General features: G+C 38.2%; 2 protein-coding genes across 6 annotated transcripts in view; both read left to right on the top strand.

Annotated features, from left to right (window-relative positions):
* Positions 1-15,501, top strand: part of CFAP206 (cilia and flagella associated protein 206) — a 45,996-nt gene extending 30,495 nt beyond the window's left edge. For all 3 annotated transcript variants that reach the window (XM_081828622.1, XM_081828623.1, XM_081828624.1), the window contains 6 exons: positions 1,386-1,505; positions 2,590-2,788; positions 4,523-4,663; positions 6,794-6,987; positions 10,446-10,586; positions 14,305-15,501. In XM_081828622.1, coding sequence (XP_081684748.1) covers positions 1,386-1,505; positions 2,590-2,788; positions 4,523-4,663; positions 6,794-6,987; positions 10,446-10,586; positions 14,305-14,535 — 1,026 coding nt within the window. In that variant the 3' untranslated portion in view covers positions 14,536-15,501. The remainder of the gene's footprint in view (positions 1-1,385; positions 1,506-2,589; positions 2,789-4,522; positions 4,664-6,793; positions 6,988-10,445; positions 10,587-14,304) is intronic.
* Positions 15,502-20,871: 5,370 nt separating this feature from the next.
* SLC35A1 (solute carrier family 35 member A1) overlaps positions 20,872-23,244 on the top strand; it is a 49,382-nt gene continuing 47,009 nt past the window's right edge. The window contains exons 1-2 of one of the 3 annotated variants that reach the window (XM_031017032.2): positions 20,981-21,177; positions 22,772-22,949. In XM_031017032.2, the coding sequence (XP_030872892.1) occupies positions 21,075-21,177; positions 22,772-22,949 (281 nt within the window). In that variant the 5' untranslated portion in view covers positions 20,981-21,074. Of the gene's footprint in view, positions 21,178-22,771; positions 22,950-23,244 lie in introns of all 3 variants that reach the window. The other 2 variants (XM_006746320.3, XM_081828626.1) reach the window with 2 other exon arrangements.

Consider the following 23,244-nt stretch of genomic DNA (forward strand, 5'->3'; position numbering starts at 1 on the left):
AATTCTTCTACTCCATGAACACAGAATATCTATTTATTTGTGAGGACCAACTTTACAACTAAAACTTCCACCTAGTTGTGAACGAGTTCTTTTAGATAAATGTAAACAGAGTGATTGTTTTAGGTCATTATCAGGAAAAATCAAAAAAAGTTCTGTGTGCCTCCTCTATGAGTCCCTGAAAACATAGCTCCAGGGAGAAAGTCTAGAGTATCTTCAGTTATAGACTTAAAGAAGTTATGTGTTGAATGTAAATTTTACTTTGAAGAGCATATGCAGGTTTATTTCTATTTCTTGTTGCTGTTGCACAAATCTAAAGAGACTTTAAGGATGCCATTTTCATATTTGATTTCTAAAATAAAACTAACAAAGAAGGGGGAAAACTCTATGGGGTAGATGAGAGACTTATTAGATGGGATAGGCAGAATTACATGGAGCATGAAGCAAGGGGAAGGGAGATGCTTAAAGAATAGTATGGGTACATTTAAAACAGGATGCATGTTACATTTGTGAATAAAAAATTTTGTTAGTTGAAATACAGTAAAATTTGGTATTTTTATGAAGTACTTATTTGTCATTTAAAAATAGTCTAGTAAAGCATGTGGTTTGACTACAAGTATCTGAAGACTCAGATGCATTTTTTTTCTCTTCAAGTAACTGTCACTCTTTTGCACTGTACTGATAAGCCCAAACCACTGCCATTTCCGGTCGCATCTCAGGCAGTACAGTATAATGGGTAAGAGCTGGGCTCTGGCTTCCAGCGGTCTGGGACAGAACCATGATTCCACCCTTTATTAAACTGTGTCCTTGGGCAATTTTTTACCTTTCAATATCTTGGTTTTCCTATTTATAGTCTACCCTTTTTTTACACTTAGAAGTATTTAATATGATGCTTATTAACACCTTATTTTCAGATTACTAGTGTCATATCAGAAATACATTGTTTTTCTTTCAGTGATGTGCTTTTTAAGATTTTTCTGCATTCTTGGATGTAATTTGTAAAAATCCTGGTATCAGAATAGTTTTCAGAGGAACACCTCATTTTATTATGGAGAAGTGGGGAAATAACAGCTGAACAAAGCTGGGTCAGAGGATTCACTTCTCAGGAATGCAATTATACGGCATATGGAAGAATACCTTGAGAAAAAGAATTCCTTTGGGAAAAATTATAGCCACTGTATTTCAAAAGGTTCATCCATCCAACAAATATTTCTGGAGCACCCTCCATATGCCAATACTGTTCTTGGTTTGGGGATACCAGGAACAAGAGAATTTCTGCTCTCATTGTGCTTACCTTCAGGGGATATAGGGAGCGGGTAGGGCTTAAAACACACGATTTTTATAGTGAAATTATAAAAATATTAATGTAAATTATATTGTCTTCACAGTCAGATATAATTACCTGTGCTCAAGAAGTAGAAATGATGATAAAGCAGTTAGGAGCCCAACTGGAACAATTAAAAATGATTGTAAAATCAAAGACAGCTGTCCCAACGTCACAAGTCTTTGTAAGTATTTGCTATCAACTTTGACCTTGCTTAAGGGTGAATATACCTTTGAGTCCTATACAACTGAATCAGAAGTAATTATAATTATATTTAATTACTAAAAATAGAATATTTGTTCTATACAAGTTGATCCTGTTCTTTACAGTTATTTTGTAGTAGTAGTGTAAGTCAGATGAAGGAATCGCCCTTGCAGGCCATTGCTACTAAAGGAGATGCAGATCTATATTATGGTAGCCACAATTTCAGTAAAGATTGTGGCAGCAGAATGAATCCATAAGGCAACATTGAAAACATGTTCACAGGGGCTGGTTAAAAATTGCCTTCAGCAAAGAGGTGGTGTAACTTGTGACCTCTATGAAGAGGCAGAGGATAATCACTGTGTTTACCGGGCCTATATGTATACTGACTTTCTGATTATCTGCACCACCTTATGGGCAAATCTGGTAGCCCTAAGGAGGTATAAGATGCACATGCAGTATTTTATAGAGCATTTTGAGGCTCTGAGAATTTTCTGTAACCATTCCTAATATTCGGTTTTAAAAACCAAGAAACAAAAGGCTAAGCTGTTTCACTTATTAGTGGGGCCTGATTAATTTTTTTAATGTTTGTTCTGTAAGTCAGTGACCTTTAATATGAATAAAAAACTTTATCTCACTGACCTAAAATCTTTAACTTGCTGCTCACAAGATATGCCCTAAGATGTATCTCTAGATTTTCCAGGTTCTTTTGAATCATGATTGAGCCAGATAAATCTAAGAGTAATGAGTCATATTTAGCTTTTTTTAAAAAGGAAGCTATTTCCCCTTGACCTTTTGAGGTCAAGCATCCATAAGTGTTTGGCTTTTTTGGGTAAATTAACTTTATGACAATCACTCCCAGATAAAATGCTTTGAAATAAAATAGAAGTTTTTTTCTCATAACTTATGAGTCCAGTTACCATGTAGATTTTATTGTTTAACCTCAGGAGACTTTGACTTGTCTTCTGGAAGAATTAATTTCTTTACAAATACAAATTTGTTAAGAGTACAGTGATTTATAATTTTATTAGACAGTTGTATTTTGAACATTGCTTTCTCTTCCTCAGCCCATCTTCATCGCACTTTCCAACCTGTGGACTAGCTTCCAGGATGAAACTGTTTTGATTAGTGTCCTCAGTAATTTAACAACTCATCTTGAACCATTCCTGGGTGCTCATGAGCTACTCTTTCCTGAGAAAGTCATACAGAATCTTCTTGATGGGCTGACTGTGAAAACTGATGTGTGTAGGGTGAAGGAACACCTGGGTAATAGAAATCATCTTTGACTTCCTCTTCCTCTTCAAATTGCCTCTAGAATAAAGTCACTCTTTTCTTTTAAAATTTTCATGCTTGGGGCACTTGGCAGCCTCAGTCCAAGGAGCATGGGTCCCTGAATCTCAGGGTCATGAGTTCAAGCCTCACGTTGGGTGTAGAGTTTACTTAAAAAAAAAAAAAAAAGGTAAAATTTTTATGCACTATCTTCCTGATAAGGTATTAGGCATCTTTCTTGATTCAAAGAGTACTAATGTTTGTCATAGAAAATGCAGAAAACAGAAAATATATCCACTGAGTACCTTACTATCCCGCAATGAACATTCTTAATGTTATTGTCAGTGTTTTAGTTGACAATGATGTTCCTTTCCTATGTGTTTCTATTGTAGTCTTAATGATTTTATTATTGACTGATTCATAGTAGAAAAGGATATTAATCATTGCCATATTTGTTGCAAGTAAAGCTCTATTTCTTTGGAATGCTGTTTGCCCTATATCTTCCTCAGAGTCAGGCTGAAATTTATAAATCAATGAATTTTATCCCTGTAAATTTGAACTTATTTTAGACCCTTTAAGAGACACATTGATTCTTATGGAAAGGCTGTCTTTATCAACAGACTGCTTTTTACTTTTTTGGTGTCTTCTGTCTTAGTTACAGACAACTTGAAGTTAATGAGAAATGCCAAAATAGAGTCTAGGAGTTGTTGCCTAAAAAGGTTTTTCCAGAAATTGAAATTAGATAATTTACTCTCTAAATGTCCTTTTCAAATTCTAATTTTGTAAAAGTAGAAAATAAAAATGAAGTGCTGTTTCCATTCTTAAACTATTAGAATAAAAAAGCCCCTGAAAACTAAATTAGAGAGACTCAAAGGCATCCTTCCACTTCAAGTTTTTCGTACTCCTTTTATTTTATTACAACAGCGTATATACACAGATACTACGTGAAACTGAAAAGTTAAAGTCACTTCAACAGTAGATACTAAACTCAACCATGTTGGCAAAACAATTTACTTCTTAAGAGTTAACATGTCGTTTCCCTCCATATGCCACAACTTTATATTCAATAGGACACTATCCCGTTACTGATCCCAGTGAATTGGGAGACCTAATACTCTTCTAAAAGAATTTAATTAGCACTTGCCACATCTCATCACTGTTTTGAGGCTTTCAGGCATATCAGGAAAAAAGAAGGAAGGTTTATTTTTCCCAACATTTGCATTTACTTCTAGCTGTGGCCACAAGGGCATCTGTGGTATCTGCTGTTTTGATACAGAGCCTTGCCCAGAAGCTTAGTATAAGGATTGCAAAAGCTAAGACCCTTGGGGATTGATGTTTTATAAATACGTGTTTTTGTTTGGAGAAGAAAATTTAGACAATGTGTTTATCACATGTAAATAAGTAAACCAACCACGATTAGGAAGAATTTTTAAAGTGTAAAGAACAAAAATTGTACACCTTGTTATCAAAAGTAAGTTATTGAGAGATACTTTCTTGAATCTTTCTGCTCAGAACATTCTCTGCTGTTTCAAGAAGCAATAGTCCTAGTGTATGAGCATCACATTCAAAGTATTTGGCCACCTAGTATATTACGAAGAGCTCTACTGTCTTGAATGAAGCTTATCTATCTCTATTTTAGTCACATAGCAGCCAGTCTTTTCTGCTCCTTTCCTTGGGTTGTTTACTCTTCTCATTGATTAAAGTTTTTCTTGTCCTCCTCTTTCATTTTAGAAGATAGAGTACATCTGGTGGATTTCAGAAAACAAGAATGGCTTTTCCCAGAAACAACAGCAAATTTTGATAAATTGTTAATTCAGTATCGGGGATTTTGTGCTTACACATTTGCTGCAACAGATGGTCTTCTCCTTCCAGGTATATTGTTGGGAACAACCTTACTTGGACTTCCCCATTTTTTCTTTGAATAAAGTGCTATTGTTGTCACTTACTCACTTTTTTTTTAACTTACTCATTTTTTAAAATTTCATGGGATCTGATGATGAACTAGGAAAGGAGCCACAAAGATGATCCAGACCATCTTCATCTTTGAAGTACTCACAGAATAATCTGGTAGACTGACATAACCAAGAAATTATGCTACAAATGATAAGTGATGGAATGTGTATATAATGAAATATGGATGCCACAGTATCATAAAAAGATGGATGACTCATATGTCCAATGAAGGATTCTAGAAATTCACATGACATTACTAAAATATATCATCTTCCAAAGTAATGACTTGAAAGAGCAACACTAATTTGGCTGGTTATGTTTATTAAACAATATGCTGTCACTTTATGGTTATAGTCCATTAACATGAGTCAGGATTTCTGGATAAGTCAGATCTAAGGAAATGGCCAGTATTTTATCAAGTAAAATCTCTCTATGATGTATATATTACGAGAGCTTCCCCAAAATAGAGTAAACCAGAAATTATCATCCAAAAGTGCCCTATGAATTGGAAATAAAAAGTCAGCTAGGGCTAGAATGAAAAGAGTTTGACAAAATTATTTATTTATTTATTTGAGAGAGAGAGAGAAAAAACACGAGCAGGGGGAGGGGCAGAGGGAGAAGCAGACTCCCTGCTGAGCAGGGAGCCGGATGTGGGACTGCGTCCCAGGACCCTGGGATCATGACCCGAGCCAAAGACAGATGCTTAACCGACTGAGCCAGCCAGGCATCCCTGACAAAATTATTTCTAATTTACCTTACACCAATAACCTCTTCCTTTTCTTTGTTCTTTGTTATTTCTTTTGTTATATTTCATAGTTGGGTATTACTTTTTTATTAGAAAGAAGGCGATGGTGTCACTGACTTCCTTGTCAACCAATCTCCCTTGGTCACTACTCCAGGCTCACTGGCCTTCTTTCTATTCTTGAGCATTCCAAACATATTTTCACCTCAGAGCCTTTGCCTTGCTATTCCCTCTACTTGGAAAACTCTATCCCACATAAAGCTACATACCTTGCTCCTTCATTTTGTTCAAACTTCCTAGATCACCCAATTTAAAATATCAACCTCACTCTCTTCCTTTTACTATGTGTTTAGCTGGCTTTATGTTTTCTGCAGTACTCTCTGGCCTATGGTATATTTGTTGATTTACTGAGAAATTTGTTTTCTTTTATATCCTTAGTGCCAGGAATAAGGCCAATAAGTTTTGTTGAACAAGTGAAAAAATAAGTAAGACAGTATTACTGTTTCTCACCAGCTATGTGGATATTTAATAATCCATATTTTATGTAGTATCTATTCACAGTGGGAAATACTTTCTAACATAGAAACTTGTATTGGGGGTGCCTGGCTGGCTCGATCGGTGGAACATGTGACTCTCGATCTTGGGGTTTTGAGTTCAAGCCCCACGTTGGATATAGAGATTACTTAAAAATAAAAAAATCTTAAAAAAAAGAAGAAGAAACCTGTATTTTGGAAAAGATGTCCCATCTTTATAGTTTTTATAGAATTATTTTTAAAAACAATACTTGTAGTAGTTAGTTTAGTTAAAGGAGATTTGAAAAAACCATCAGACGACTAAGTGATTCTCATAAAAGATTTTCAAACACCTTATATCTGGATAGTAAGTTTTTATATAAACCATACTTTAAAATTAATTTAATATGAATTTCATATAAAATATAATTTAATAAAATGTATAATTTAAAATTGCAAATTGTGGGACGCCTGGGTGGCTCAGTCAGCTAAGCGTCTGCCTTCGGCTCAGGTCATGATCTCAGGGTCCTGGGATCGAGTCCTGCATTGGGCTCCCTGCTCTGCAGGGAGCCTGCTTCTCCCTCTGCCTCTGCCTCTCTCTTTCTCTCTCTCTCTCATGAATAAACAAATAAAATCTTTAAAAAGAGAATTGCAAATTGTACCATTTTAGCAAAATGAAAAATGTAAGTCATATGTTAAGTATGCAATAGATAGGGGATGGTTTTATGGATGTATTACAAACATAGAATCACTTAATATTTCATGCCTAATTCATTTCCTTTTCTTAATTTTCAGGAAATCCAGCAATTGGGATTTTGAAATATAAAGAAAAGTATTACACTTTCAATACCAGAGATGCTGCATATTTATTTGCAGAAAATCCTGAAAATTATATTGATTTAATTAGAGAAAAGGCCAAAAAAAATACAGAATTAATTCAGCTCCTGGAGCTTCATCAACAGTTCGAAACCCTCATTCCATATTCTCAGGTAAGCAGAGTCAGTATTTTAAGAATTTATGACTTTTTTTTAAAAAAAAGATTTTATTTATTTATTTGACAGAGACAGAGATAGCGAGAGCAGGAACACAAGCAGCAGGAGTGGGAAAGGGAGAGCAGGCTTCCTGCCGAGGAGGGAGCCTGATGCGGGGCTCGATCCCAGGACCCTGGGATCATGACCTGAGCCGAAGGCAGACGCTTAACGACTGAGCCACCCAGGCACCCAAGAATTTATGACTTTTAAAAGAATACTTAATTAAAAAGTCAGACTTTGTTGTAGAATGGTTCCTAAGTCCAGGCAGAGACAGGATCCGAAGAGGGCCTTTAATGCTCTAAGAGATTCACCCTTGAAGAGGGACACTAATGAAATCCATAAAGAATAATGAAAACAAACAAAGGAGTCAAGTTGATGAATTAGACTGGAAAACTCTGGAAGAGAAATACTACATTTAGATAAATAATTGAAACTATAGTATTTCCTTATCTAAAATTAAAAGAACTTAGCACAGATAACACAGGTGATAACTTAGAGCTGTAAGGTAACAGGTCTGTGTGTCTGTCTCGGCACTGGTACCATATTGCTTTCATTACTGTTACTTTTTGGTATATTTTATTACCTGATAGGGCAAGCTCTTTCCTTTCCCTTTTCCTTTTTGAAAATTGTCTTAGATAGTCATGCATGAATCTTTATATATCCATGTAATTTTCTTAATAAATTTGCAAGTTTCCCCCAAAATCTTCCTGAGATTTTAACTGGAATTGCATTAAAATAATCAAATGAAATAATCAAGTAATTGTTTATGTTTATTATATTGGGTTGTCCCATCCATAAGAAGTACCCTTTACTTAGCATTTTTAAAAAAATAATTAGCAGTTTTATTAATTATGTCTTAATAAAACATAATGGTTTTAGTTACATTTTTTACTCTGCCTACTTCTAAAACTGTAGGTGATCCTAGCAGTGACTGGTAATGATAATAATAATATATGGTTTTCAATATGATGACACTCAGTACGATGACACCTCCATTGAATTAACAATTCTCCTACGGAATGGGTTTGTTTCTAGGCTCTCCCAGTTTTATATTTTTTATTCTTTTGTGGTGTCTTTTCACAAATAAAAGTTTTTCAATTTAATATGTAGTTTATTGTTCCTTTTTCTTTCATGTCTTCAACTTTTGTGTCTTGTTTAAGAAATCCTCAAGTATCTTAGATCATAAAAATATTCTCCTACATTGTTTTACAACAAATATGGATTTACCTTTCACACCCAAGTCTTTAATTGACTTGGATTTGATTTTTGTGTCTAGGGGGAGGTGAAGATCTAATTTTAACTTTTTTTCCTTTTGGGTAGTGAATTGTCCCAGACCACTTGTTCAGTGCTCTGTCCTTTCCCCGAATCTGCAGTGTCTTCTGTGCACAGGCTTAATTTTTAGGCTCTCTGTTCATCTTACTAGAGCCTTATAATAAGTTTTGATGCCTATAGACTAAGTTCTCCCATACTTGCCTCTCTAAAGACACTTGGCTATGCTTGACTCTTGACTTTCCATTATAAATTTGAGAATTACATTGTCAAGTTCCATAAAAAACCTTGAAGGCATTATGAATTTGCCTGTCTATAGACAAGAGTGTTTTGGCCTTGCTGCCACTTATATATAACTTACGGAGTTGTAAGATACCTCAAAGACAGTGAAAGGCTAGAATCAGATCATCAGAAAGGTGTGCTATATGTAGATAATGCATAGTTTTCCATTAAAGAACAATTTCCCCCCATTTATTTGTTCTTGTTTTTCCCTTTCTGTATATCTAATTCCCAGTTCTTCTTCAGTGACCTTCATATTTCAAAGCTGTGGTCCTTATAATTATTTACTAGTCATTTACTTGAATTGTATAATATTGCTAATCATCTTGCAGCATGTTTTATCTATCCAACTATATCATAACATCGTTTTGAAGACAAAAATGATATGTTAAATGGTAGGGCAATCAGTGATTATCTATTGCTTGATTTGGAGTAAGAAGTTTTTTTTTAAAGATCTTATTTTTTTTTAAAGATTTTATTTATGTATTTGAGAGAGTGAGAGAGAGAGCATGAGCAGGGTGAAAAGGCAGATGGGGAGGGAGAGGCAGACTTCCCGATGAGCAGGGAGCTGGATGCGGGGCTTGATCCCAGGACCCTGAGATCATGACCCGAGCTGAAGGCAGATGCTTAACCGACTAAGCCATCCAGGCGCCCCTTGGAGTAAGTTAATCTTGAATGGATAAAGGAGATGGGGCAATATATATATTATAGGAATATTACTCAGCCATAAAAAAGAATGAAATCTTGCCATTTGCAACAAAATGGTTGGCTCAAGAGGGCATAATGCTAAGTGAAATAAGTCAGTCAGAGAAAGACAAATCCATATGATTTTATTCATGTGTGGAGTTTAAGAGACAAAAACAAATGGACAAAGAGAAAAAGGGACAGACTCTTAAATATAGAGAACAAACTGGTGGTAGTCAGAGGAGAGGTAGGTGTGTGTGGGGGGATGGGTGAAATAGGTGAGGGGATCAAGAGTACACTTACCGTGAAGAGCACTGAGTAATGTTTAGAATTGTTGAGTCACTGTATTGTACACCTGAAACTAATATAACCCTGTTAGTTATACTAGAATAAAAAAAAAAAAAAAGAAGCTAATCTTCTCTCCCTTCTCTTCACTATGATCTGAGTTCTTTAGACCTCTACCACCCCCTCCAGCAATTTCATATACCGTGTAATCATACCTTGTTTAGCCTGGAGTTAATATTTAATATTTTAATAGTGAGTTTGTGAGTGACACAGCAGAAAATCAAAATATCCAACTAAAACAAACCACCTTGGATTATATGCTGTGTATGCATAGTTTGGGTTTAAGACATATCCTAGGGGCTCCTGGCTGGCTTAGCTGGTAGAGCATGTGACTCTCTTCTCTGGGTCATGAGTTCAAGCCCCACATTGGGTGTAGAGATTATAAATAAATAAACTTTAAAAATCACATCATCAACTATCATTAAAAAAAGATATATCCTGAAGATGTTTTGATACTTTAAACAAATGTGATTTATATTTAATATTTAATGGCTATTTTAAACTTCTGTCAGTTTTCAACAAAGTATTTGCTTATGCTACCAATGTGAGAGGGGCATTTGAATTAGGAATGAGTGATGTTAGGTTTTTCTCTTCCAATGTATGCCTCCCATATTAAGTTCACAAAGTCAGGTACAAAGAAAGCCATAATGCCCAGGAAAGTTATCTCATTTAGCTCACAACTACAAGCTTATTTTCTTTGCTGTCTTTATGAGTATATTCCACGTTCAAAAATTCTTGTTTTTCTAATCTTTTTGTTAGTTCAGCTAAATATTTTTAGTTATCTCTAAATAATGCTTAGTTTTTTAATAATTACTAATTACAAAACTTGATTTCTTTAGATGAAGGATGTTGACAAACATATAAAACCAATTACAAAGTCTGAAAGTAGCTCACAGACGGATACGCACATATTGCCACCAACAATTGTGAGATCATATGAGTGGAATGAATGGGAATTAAGAAGAAAAGCTATAAAATTGGTTTGTAACAATATTTTCTAAAATTATTTATAGGTTGGGGATTTTTTTTTCTTTAGTTAAGACAGCAGAAGAGATGATTTATTGTATATATGTTACATTCAGCCATATACGAAAACAGAATTAGTCCCTCAAGTCACAGGTCCAGGGCATAGGACCAAAAGGGACAGTTTTGGTATGAGCAAGGTGGGTCTCTCAAAGGTGTTGTTCCGATCAGATGGCAATGGATGTTCTAGATCCATTGAATCAAGTTCCAGAAAGTCAGCATGCAGTCCAAGAGTTTGTACCAGCGTCCCCGGCCTCTGGCTTTCCTTATGTCTGCTCCTGTGGCTTCCATGGGTGTACAACCTAGCTGTTTGCTTGAACCTCTGCCTCATCTTTTTCGCTTCAGCCTCCATATCGCTTCTTCCTCCACTTGGCTCACTTAGTGAGGGGGTTTCCAAGAAGACGGCACTAAGGCTGAGAGGTATAGGTTGGGGAACTTTATTTCTATTTATTTATTTTTTAAAAGATTTTATTATTTGACAGAGAGACAGAGAGAGCACACAAGTAGGCAGAGCAGCAGGCAGAGGGAGAGGGAGCAGCAGGCTCTCGCTGAACGGGGAGCCCAACACGGGCTTGATCCCAGGACCCTGGGATCTTGACCTGAGCCAAAGGCAGCCACTTAACCGACTGAGCCACCCAGGTGCCCCTAGGTTGGGGAACTTTAATGTATTGTTACTCATAGAGTTAGTAATTTAAATTACTTATATAAACTAATGAGTTGTATACAGAGTTCTTTGCATATTAATTTGCCAGCTTTACCTTGTAAGATTGTCTTCTAATTTTAAGCATGTACGGAAGGATGAAACTATTCTCAAATTATACCATCCAGTAACTAGAACAATGGTAGTTGCTTGCTCTCTCTTTCTATATCCATCTATTGTGCTAATCTATGAGGTTCTAGTATTTAAAGCACTCTCAGCTTCCTCTAATCATTGAAAGTATACCCTTTTCTTTTTTGGATTTTTTTTTTTTTTTTTTTTTTTTTGAGGAGCAGAATATTACCTCTGTTATATCTCAGATAGTGTTCCCTCTTGTTGTCAACATCTTCTCTACAGGCACTGAGCTCTCTTGTCCTTCTGATTTTCAGTCACTTTAATCATAAGAGGTGCCTGCTCCTAAAGCATGGCTTGAAACTCTTATCTGTGTCTGACTCAGCGGAATTCCTCCCACTCACTCTTTTTACAGTACCTCGTCATTTTAAACAACAAGTATTTAGAGTATGAAGGAAACAAACTCTTTTATATCTGTAGCCTTTTCTTACTATATTTTGTCCATCTCTTCAACTGAAATCAGGTATGGAAATAAACAAAGGCTACCCAAATGGGAACAGAGGCTATTTATTCAAAGTTGGCTATAGCAAGGGAGTCAACCACCATCACTTGCAGTTGGCAGAAACTCCAAAGCAGGCAGGAGAAGTGGGAGAGCTTGATAGTGAAAAAAAGGGGAAGGTTTCGGGCATTCTCTGATTAGAGGTTGTTGACATGGGGAAGCTGGAGGTGGGCTAACTCAAAGTGGGGGATCTTATGTGATTGGTTTGGTGGACATTGTTGGCTTTCTCTGGTTGGTCCTTAGTTTAAATGGGGGGGGGCAGCAAAAAAAAAAAAATAGGGAATCTGGCCAAGTCCTGCCTGTTCTGGGCTGATAACTATGGCTACAGAGGTCGTGGGTCAGAGTTCTATTTTCGTATAAGGTCTAGCCTTTGTCCGTTTGTATATTCAGTGTTTTATAGGCTTTTCACCAACCTTGACATTTTTCTTGCCACCCTTTCTGGTGGCAGCTTTTCAGTCCCTTGATTTCCTGGGATGAGAAAGGATTAGTTTCCTGATATATCTTCCAGATCCTTCTGTTCCATTCCAATCAGTCACTCTTCTGTAATTCATGAAGCTCCACTCCATCCCCATGTTCTTTTCTGTTATCTACTAAACTCACTCGAGCCCATCGGATATATACTAGATAACATAGATATCACTACTTTGTTTTTAGAAGCTAATCGTCTAGCAAGTGACATTGATACACTAAAAATATTTCAGTACCTCTTGGTAAGTGGTATAACAGACGTGAAATAAAAGTTGACTTCAATGACATTTTAAGTTGGTCTGAGGTATAAATAGGCAAAGGAGAAGAGGGGAATGATGGCTGGATAGGATATGAGAGGTAGAGGAGCCAACATAGGTCTGGACTGGAAATATAAAGAGATTGGGGCATTTGGTGGGGCTGCACTGCATATTGACTGACCCCCTCTTCTCATTCCTCAACCTCCACTTCATTCTGATTCACACCAGAGACCTAATTATCCTCTAGAATTGCATCATGTTGAATGCCAGCTCCCGATATATTACCAGTACAACCTGCTGAGAGGACAAAACTGAGTGTATTGCTTAAAGCTGTAGGAGGAACCACCACCCCAGCAGAGCTTTGGCAGTGTCTCGAGGGGGAGCAGCAAGGTCAGAATTTATTGAGAACACGAAGTATGGCGGAAGGCAGGTCTTTCAGTGCCAAGGGTAGGTCAGGGGATGGGAGGAAGGCTTGAATTGGATTGGGTAAAGATCATGAAAGAGCAGCCTAGCACTGATGGGACTAGAAAGTAAAGATTTATGGGGCAGGGTGCAAAGAATGTTAGGGCTTAATCTCTGTGTTGATGCTTACTACTGAAGGTGCATCTTTCAGGATGTTCTGTAGTGAACACTCAAGCTATTTGTCTTCACAGGGGTCTCTTGGAATGGTAAAATCCTGCTAATGAGGACAACAGAATAATGAAGTCATATTAATGTAGACAATAAACTCAGTGTGGGGGAAGTAGTTTCAGTTCTCACTCACCCACAGTGTCTCAAAATCTGGAATCCAGGTCTCATTCCAGGTCTCTACTTTTTAACTCACAGGCTCTAATACTTCTGAGTTTTTTTCTTGGACTTCCTCATCACTTCAGTAAATCCTAGTCTCCTTTTTATAAAACTCCTCTTTGCTTCCCAGCCTGAGTAATCTGTTTAACTTCATGTTTACTAGTAATCCATAAAAAGAGCAAGCAAGATGTAGAATACTGTAAAATATAACCTGAAGACATCAGAACTTTTTATATTAAAAGTCTTGGGTGAAGGGGCGCCTGGGTGGCTCATTTGGTTAAAGCGACTGCCTTCGGCTGAGGTCATGATCCTGGAGTCCCAGGATCGAGTCCCGCATCGGGCTCCCTGCTCAGCAGCGAGTCTGCTTCTCCCTCTGACCCTCCCCACCCTCATGTACTCTCTCTCTCATTCTCTCTCTCTCAAATAAATAAAATCTTAAAAAAAGAAGTCTTGGGTGAAGTCCATTTAAAACAAAGAATATCTTAAATTTTTGTCTTTTAAAACAATAAAACAAGTATGGTGGGAAAATCCAAGTGGTATTAAATCTCAAAGTATAATAATGAAGGAATTAGAAGATTATATTAATAAATAATTGAGCTCACTGTTAAGTTTGAATGTGTATGTTCTTTCTTTGGATCCGTTTTCAACCTTTTATGTATTTTCCTACTTCTTAGCCCAAGGATATTTATTATGTTCTAGTTTTTCTAATGTTTTAATGTTTTGTAGAAAAATGCTATGTTGTAGGGCTAGTTTCTTTGTGGATTGAAAAAAGATTAGGCTGATATCATTTGTTCTTTAGAGATGGGTTAATTCCTGTGTATTCTCTTTCTTTTTAGGCCAATTTGCGTCAGAAAGCTACTCACTCAGTACAAACTGATCTTAGTCACATGAGAAGAGAAAATTGTTCACAGGTGTACCCACCCAAGGATGCTGGCACGCAGTCTAAGAGCGAAGGCAGCAGCCGCGTGCCCAGGCCCCAGATTTACATAGCTGGTCTCCGTGGGGGACAGGGTAAAGTCACCTCTGGGGTCAAGGTGAACTTAACTAGAGCTGTTGATGAGACCTAGTTAGAGACTGAATTTTTAAAGTAGATCTCACCAAGTTATGAGCAGTGGCAAATATTGACAAGTATCTTTGCATCCTTTAAAATTAGTTAATTTTGTGGGTCTGGCACATTCATCGGTTGTGTGAATGTTTTCTGGATTCTCATGTATATTCGCTGTCAGCCTGCTACAAAAAACTAAAAGTTGTTTCTGTAACACATTTTGCATTTTATTAAAATTGAAAAGTAAAACTCTGTCCACTCAGCTTTTATTTGTCAGAAAAGGTTTGGCAGCATTAAAGGCTGAAATTATGATGCTCTTTAGATATTAATATATTTATAAGATTGTGACTGAGATAGAAGCTTATTTATTTCTAAAATCACATTTAATGTTAAACATTAAAATTTTAAAGGCTAGTCAGTATTTTCAGCCTCATTAGCTATTAAATGTTAACATAGATTAAATTGATGTATAATAAGACCTCGCTAATTTGGAATAATTAGAGCAGAGGTCCACGTGAATTTTAAAAATCTGGGAAATTTTACATAAAATCTGGATTTCTGGCCCCTTGAAAAAAATCAGAATATTTGGCAGTACTTGGCTAGTATTCCTGTGAATAGTAGCTGTGCTCTTTCGTAGGCCAGGCACTTCCGGTCCCCCTTCCTGCTGCCTTGCCTTATTTGCCTGACCCCATTGGCAGTTGCGTTTAGGGCCCATGTGAATTACTGATTGCTGAATTTTAGAGCTATAATTTTATTACTGTCTTACATAATTTTAATACCAACTCCTGGATAATAAAGACTCCCAGGTGGAGAGACTGTTAAACATGCTTTAGTGACGAGGGGATCATTTATATTTAGTGTATTTTTTCCTGCCTTGGTGACTTTTATTAAGGTGTTTATATAATTTGTTTTCTATGTAGGTTAAGTGTTATTTATAATATGAATATGTTTCAAAATCAATTTTCCACATATATCATAAAGGTAAACTTCAAACAGACCTACTTCTCAGTGTTCATGATTTTCATAGCTGTAGTTTAAAAATGATGTTAAAGATAGGTGGACTGGCTGTTGAGGCAAGGCCTGGGGCGGGGGGCAAGGATCTGGCCTTGAAGGAGGTGGGATGGTGAGAGCTAACACTGAACTTTACAACATCAGGTTTTTTATTTTATCTGTTCTATCAACCCTCATTCGATTCTGCAAGACTTCTAAACACAGAAAAGAAGGGCTGGTGAGCCATAATTTGGGGTTATCAAGTTAAGGTTGGAAGTAAAATTTCCAAATAATAAAAATACCAAACCCAGTTTGAAAAGCTCAATTTAATATCAGAAAGTTGCCTGATAAGTACAATAGAGCCAGAATAAAGGGAGCTAGACCAAATGGTCCTCTGCTGGGATCTTGACCATCCACCCAAGTCCTAGTGCTCTCTAAACATTCCCAACCACATGCTGGACTCTGCGTCAGATGGTCACGCCCGTTTCAGCAGGTTGCAGGCCAAACTCATTTTCTTAGACTTGTGTCTCCCTCTGTATTTCTTTCTGTGGTCAAAGGCCTCACCATCTACTCAGTAGTAGACATTAAAAACTTTTTGACTGCCTTTTCCTCACAGCCCCTACATTTAATAAGTCAGCAAGCCCTATTGATTTGAATTGTCTGAGTCTGTTTTCGTCACCATTGCTATTGTTTAGGACTTAGTCCTATTATCTGATTCATTGGCATGATGTTTCTAACATATAAATCTGATCATTGTCACCCTGTCCCCTTCCCCCAACTTTTACTTCCTTCACTTAAACAGCTACCAAGTCTCATTTCTATTACCTAGGGGATAATGGGAAAACTCCTTCACATATTATGTAAGACTTCAAAATATATCCATTTATCTTCCAGTTTCATTTTCTGCTCCTCTCTTGCTATCTCCTTACACTATACATATTAGGCAAGTTGAACCAAACTCTTCAAATATGTCATTGTCTTTAATACCAACGTCCTCTGCTCTTGCTTTTCACTGTCACCTGGAATGTACTCCACAGACACCCTCATGAGATTATGTTTGTCCTCAGACTGATCAGGTTTTACCTTTTCAGTAAAGGTTTTCCCCATCACCTTTGGGAGAATTAATTGCTTCGTCCTTTGGATTTTCACTAGATTTTAGTTAGACCCTTAGTAGAGTACTTAAAGTCAAGAGGTATACATGTGGTCCTCTGTATTCTCCCTGTTAGATTGTGAATTCCTTGAGATTTGAACTGTGTTCTAGCCATTTTTATACCCCTGGCATTTGTATAGTATGTTGTTTGATGAATGAATGAATAAAAAGGGAATAAATGAAAGAACAAACTAGAGGCAGGCTATTGGTCAAGTGATTATTTTAATAGTCAAGGTGGGAATTGATAAGGAGCTCAGCAGCAGAGTAGTCATTGAAAAGAAGAGAGAATGGAACAGAGGAAAAAGGAGATTATTTTTTGACAAGTGGTGGGAAATAAAGTTGGATAAGTCATGTCCGTATAGCTTTTGGAGAACATTGAAAGCCAGGCAGAGGAATATGTTGCCTGTCTGAGGTCAGACATTAGGAAATCATTGCAGATTCTTGAACAGAAGATTGATTGTGGGAGAGAGATGCTATGTTTGGGGAGATGGCTAGGAAGCTGTGTTGCAAGAATTAGGGTATGTGGTAATGGATGACATGAAGGGCAAATGTGAGATTTAATGAACAGGATAGAACATCTGAGGAAAAGGAAGGAAAAATCACAGTATGACTTCAGGGTGTCTACCCTAGGAGACCGAGGATAATTGGGAAGAGGAGCTGGTTGATCAAAAAAGAGAACACGTTCAGTACTAGAAAAATTGTGTTTAAGAGATAACAAATAAAGCAGAGGTGACTGGAATTTGAACTGGACAAAGATAATTTGGGAGGTCACCCCAAGGGAATGGGGATGGAATGAGGAGGAAGAGACAAAATGAGACCGAGGAGCAGTCAGAGGAGTAGAAAAAGACATAAGGAATCTCTGTGGTCAAAGAAGTAGAGTCAAGGTCTACTACTTACTAGCTTAAGTTTTTAGCATTAAGTAATTAATGTTACTTAATATTTTTCTGCTGCAGTTTCTTCATCATGAAAATTGGGATACTAATAGTTACTAACTCATTGGGTTGTCAAGAGGATTAAATGAGTTAACCCATGCAAAGCATTTATATGGTAAGTGCTTTGTTAATGTTAACCAAGAAAGGAGGGAGTCTCCGGTGTCTCATTCTACTGCATTCCCATCTTCATTTTGCCCACTTTCTGTTTTCAAGCTCTCCGTCAGTGCCTCGAATAATGCTTGGCACATTGTGGCTTTCAGTCAATGTCTGATGAATAAACAGAAGCGGATGAGAAATGAGAAAAGTTCAATGGAGTAGGCAACTGCTGAGCTCCGTTTTAATAGAGTTGGCTTGAGTAGAAGACCGCAGTAGGCAGAAAATGGTAGAAATAAGTACAGACTACAAATCAGTACTGCTTGGCAGGAAAAGAAAAATGAGATTATGGTAGCTAAAAAAGGAAGCAGAGGCAAGGGAGAGTTAAGTTCCAGTAAGAAATGTTTAGATGTTGATGATTGTTACTCATGTTTTGCTCTTTAAGTCTAGACACTGAATTTTACATTGTCTCCTTGTATTTTTTAACTTTCTCAATTACAAAATGCAACAATTCTTTTTAACTTGTCTTTAGTAATATTACACCATAGGAAGGAATTGTTTTAAAATACTAACCTAGCAAATTGGGATGTAATTTTCTTAATAGCAGAATGAGAAAAACATGCTTAAATTGTCATGGAAACAATTATGTTTAGGTGTCTGCATTTGCCTAAATGTTCTTTATGGTTAATGATTTACTTTACTTGAACTTTTACCACTTTTAATAATCTATTATATAGCTACATCCTGAATTTGACTATAGCTTCCTTAAGCCTTTTGGCTTGCTTACTGCACAGCTTACACTTTCACTTTAGTACCAATGGAGAGAGTAATGGACTTCCTTGTATATAATTCATTGCGACTAGGGTAGCTCTCATGCCTGAGCAGAGATAGAAGTGAGCAGGATTTCAAGGCAAATACTGCAGCTTGGTAATGACCATCGGGAATATCATTAGGGTTTCAGATGGCGATATAGCGGTAGTTGTTGGAGACACAGTCAGGTTAGCTCATTATCAGGCAAATGACCCTGTGGTTCACATGTTGAAGATGACTGCTTCTAGCAATAACCACGGTTGTAGAGAAGGCTAGGCATACACAAAAGCAGCACATTAAGTCACCAGGTTTTCCTCCAAGACAGGATAATTCAGAATGAGAAAGTAAAATTTAGCTCACATCTGTAAATATCTGCTTGGCCATTCATTGGGCTGAGATAGCAAACAGAAACACCAGCTGGAAAGTTAACAGGAAATAATATTTATCTGAAGGGTATGCTCAGTAAAGTATAATAACCAACCCCTCTTCTGAGTGTCTACTTTCTAACTCAATGAAACATTTTGTTCTCTGAAAGCATATGGGGTTAGGAACCTTGCTGTTGAAATTGTTATCAGTAGGAATGAAAGGGCCTGCTTTTGCTTGGAGGATTTAAGTCACTTTGACACAAAGAAGCAGCCTCAATTTCCAACCTAGAAGCAAAGCCTTCCATTTCAGGGGCTCCTGAATAGAGCAGTCCACATCTGGTAACTTTGTTGTTTTCAAGAAACAGGATCCTGAGACTATTCTTCAGTCCAGATCTGATGTTGACTTCTCTATAAACAGCCGTGATTCGAATCAAAACACTGCTTCCTTTAAATTTCACCCAAGTCTATCCATCTCCCAGATTTTATAACTCTTTCTTTGTTTCCAGAGACATCCCACACAATTTCTCTGGTGTGAGATTTCCCTCACTGGAATGGGTCAATATATCTGACTCTCTCTAAATACAGGTTTGTCCCTAGGCTGAACAGGTTAGGACAAGAGGCATCAAAATCTAGTCAAGGTTCATGCCAATGCTTTGGGGCAATTAAAATTTATTAAGAAAAGTAGGGTTCAGTAGCATATGTTATGTGAACCAGAAATGTCACAAAAAACAGCCCAACAGCATTTTACCTACCACCCTAATTATAATTTGTGTGTGTGTGTGTGATACTATTCTCTACCAGAAAGAACCATAGTTTGTTGAAGTGTAGTTGATTCCATGACCTAGGACAGGGAAATATCAAGATTGGCTGGAACCTCTTGTTGCCAGAAATAAAGAATGCTTCAAAAATCTTGTGCAGATGTAAAGAAAGGAGTAGGTTTACAAGGGTCATATTGGGATAACTTGAGCATCAAAAGGAGAAAAATTATATTTAATTAGGTTGAGACCATAATGATACTCCAAAATGGGAAGAGATAAACTGCACAAAGCTGTGGTTGTAAAACAAAAGAAGGAATGTATGATGGAATGTTTTCCATTATTAAAATTAATTTCAAGTACATGTGTGAATTTTTTGTTTAAGTGTATATATAGGAACATATGCAATAAGGAACTGTACCAATTACAGGAAGAGGTGAGAAGCACCAGTGAGCACACATACAACCCCGTAGAGGGAAGGTCCAACAGTGTTCCAAAATAAGATTAATCAAATGTCCGACTCTACAAAGCTTCTTCTCATAGTAATGTGATGCTAATAAGGCATGCAAATTTTTCCAATAATGTTAGTAGACTAGATTTATCTACACACATATATATATCTAGTGATAAGACAATGGCATATAACAATCACTCAAACCTCTAAAAAGTCATTTCAGGGAAAGATGATGCTACGGGAGGCGTAGGCTTCTGGGTATCTCAGATTCTTGTATCCCTGTTCCTGTAAGGGATGAGATACCTTTATATTTTAACCAATCCACGTTATCTGGAAAGGCTTTCATTTTGCCAATGAATTATTTCTAGCATCGCTTATGCTTATTAATATCCTCTAGTGAAAGTGAAGATTACAGCGATTGAAGTAAATGCCTGTTGACACGTCCAATATTTTTGAAGCCCTTTTGTTGTGAGAAGATCACGTAGTTAGAATGTCTGGCCAAGTAAATATAATCAATGACAATGGTGACAATAAGGACACAGCCACAAGACTTCTGAAAAATGCATAAATCATATTAAGTTTAAGTAAGAGGTAACAATGCAAGGTAATGAGCAAAGTGGAAGTTACAAAAGTTGCCGAAAGTAGTTTCTGTTACTCTGCGGGTTCTGGGGGTTTCTACAACAGCTCTGACAGGCATAAATCACCAAGTCTTAAGTCCTATTTGCTACCAAATCACCTTGGTGAGGACTACAATTCCCAGAAGGCAACGCTCTGCTCCCTTGACCCGGCTTCCTTAGCCGGCCGGGAGATGTAGTTTACAGAATGACGCCTTCGACTCGAGTTTTACGCACTTGTCAGCAAGGACTCGGCCGTAAAGGCCTCTCCTCCATCCGGGTCTTCCCATTTGAGGGGGTAGCTTGGATTGCTGAGCCTAATCTTGTTGCCAGGCTGGGCAGGAAGTCGGCCGACGGTCGGCGGGCGAGGCGCTCTAGGCCGAGTGATTTTCGTCTCTATGACCACAAGGAGGCGGTCTCGGGTGTCCCGAGGACGGCGCGCGGAGGGGGCGTGCGTCAGTTCCGCGCGGGGCTGTCGGGGAACCATGGCTGCCCCAAGAGGTGAGGCCTGGGGCCGCCGGGACTGGGGAGTCCACGGGGGGCGGTGGCGCGCGAGCGTCAGCTCCTGCCCGCGCCCGCGGGGCTCTGGGGCCAGGCCGAGGCGTCGGGCATCAGGAGTTTGTTTGGAGCCGCTCTGTGGCGTGAGCCTGTGCCGCCGCCTGTCTGGGCGGCGCGGGGCAGTCAGCCTCCTGTGGCTGTCTTCCCCTGGCGGACACCGCTCGGAGCCGCTTGGCAGCCCCAGACCGCGCCTGCCCCGACGAGCTTGCAGTGAGTGGGTGGGAACCAAATTCAGACAGTCCAGGGCTGCGGTGGACCCGGAGAGGGGCCGGAGCGCAGGTCCCGGGCTGGAGCCGCATCACCCGGTGGAAGGCAGGACTGTGCTCCCTTCCGGCCGGGGTCGTCGCGGCTACGGTCTCTTCGGCGCCTTCTGCCCTACGGATGCTCAAGAGGCTTAAGGGCATGCTCCGGGCGCGGAGCCCAAGTAGCGGCTGGTCCCTGTAACAGCCACAGAAAACATCACTGGGGCATTGAAACAGCGCAGAAACCGTAACGAGATGGAGAAAGCAGTCGTTAACAGAGTTCCTTCCCTGAGAATATTGTATGTGGTTAGAAGGAACACTTTGATATTTTGGGTGGAGGGCGAGATCCACCGCTTTCCCCCCAGGGATGGCACATTAGAGTAATAATATTTGATGACTAATTGCCATTTCATGAGAGTGATTCTGATTAACCCCGAAGCACTTTGTTTTGCTGAGTGGGGTATGTAAGTTAGAACAGAGCTGAAATTTTTGGACCTCAGAGCTGTAGCTAGGACAGGTTGAGCAACACCCGGATTCCTTCTCCACCCTTCTCCCACAGAGCATTTGGCTTCACCTCTGAATAAATGTTAAAAAAATACTTACAGGATATCTTTCTGCTGGGTGCCAAGTTATTTTCCTGGTTGGGGAGCCCATGTTTATCATAAAGCCCTGCCCAGGGGCATTGTCTGTGGTTGCGTATCATGCTCTTAGGCATTCTCCCATTTCAAGTAAGCCCAACCTTAAGAGTCTTTTTGTAGCAACACAGGAAATAAGGGGAAAAAAATAGAACTGTTTTGATAACTAACATAGGATGGGGACAGCAAGATTAATGATGAGCAAAACTTCAAAGTTACAGAACTCAAATCATCTGAAATAGTTGCAGTAATTTACAGATTTAGGCTTATTGTCAGTAAATATTTGTTGTGCCTTTGCCATAAGTCTTAATATGCCCACTATAAATGTATGATACTAACATTATATTATAAAGATATATTAAATACGTAATTTATTATATCCCAAACTAGTGTCAGTCTGCCACATAATCTTGCAGTTGAGGCATTCTTCAGGAACAAAATCTTTGCTTAACTGGTTGACATTTAAAATCACCTGTGTTTTGTGTATGTATATGTGTGTGTTCATGTATTTGGAAAGTTTTGTGAAATTTTCAAATGTCATGGGTTTTAAGAAGTATTTTGTGTTTGAAGTTGGGAAGCATTTTGAGGTATAACATTGATTAACTTCTATAAACTTAATGCTGTCTACTAAGTAATATCTTTGTTGTACATATTTTCCAGAAAATGTCAGTTTATTATTCAAGTTATACTGCTTGGCAGTGATGACCCTGGTGGCCGCAGCTTATACCATAGCTTTAAGATACACAAGGACATCAGACAGAGAACTCTACTTTTCAACCACAGCCGTGTGTATTACAGAAGTTATAAAGTTATTGCTAAGTGTGGGAATTTTAGCTAAGTGAGTATAAATGTTTTTTAGTGTGTTAAATTGTTAATTTTCCACGCAGTTAAGGTATTTTCTTTATTAGAAAATTCAAGCTATGTCTTCATATGTTTGATTGCTCTAGAGCTGTGTTTCTCAACTTGGGGCAGTTTTGCTCCACAGGAGATCTTTTTTGGTTGTGTCCACTTGGCTGATGCTACTGGCATCTGCTGGGTGGAGGCTGAGGATGCTCCTGAACTTTCTACAACGGACAGAACAGCCCTCCGCAACAGAGAATCATCCAGCCCCACGTATCAGTAGAGCTGAGGTT

Source organism: Leptonychotes weddellii, chromosome 8 (genome assembly GCF_054177405.1).
Source record: "Leptonychotes weddellii isolate Sample4059 chromosome 8, ASM5417740v2, whole genome shotgun sequence".
NCBI lineage: Eukaryota > Metazoa > Chordata > Mammalia > Carnivora > Phocidae > Leptonychotes > Leptonychotes weddellii.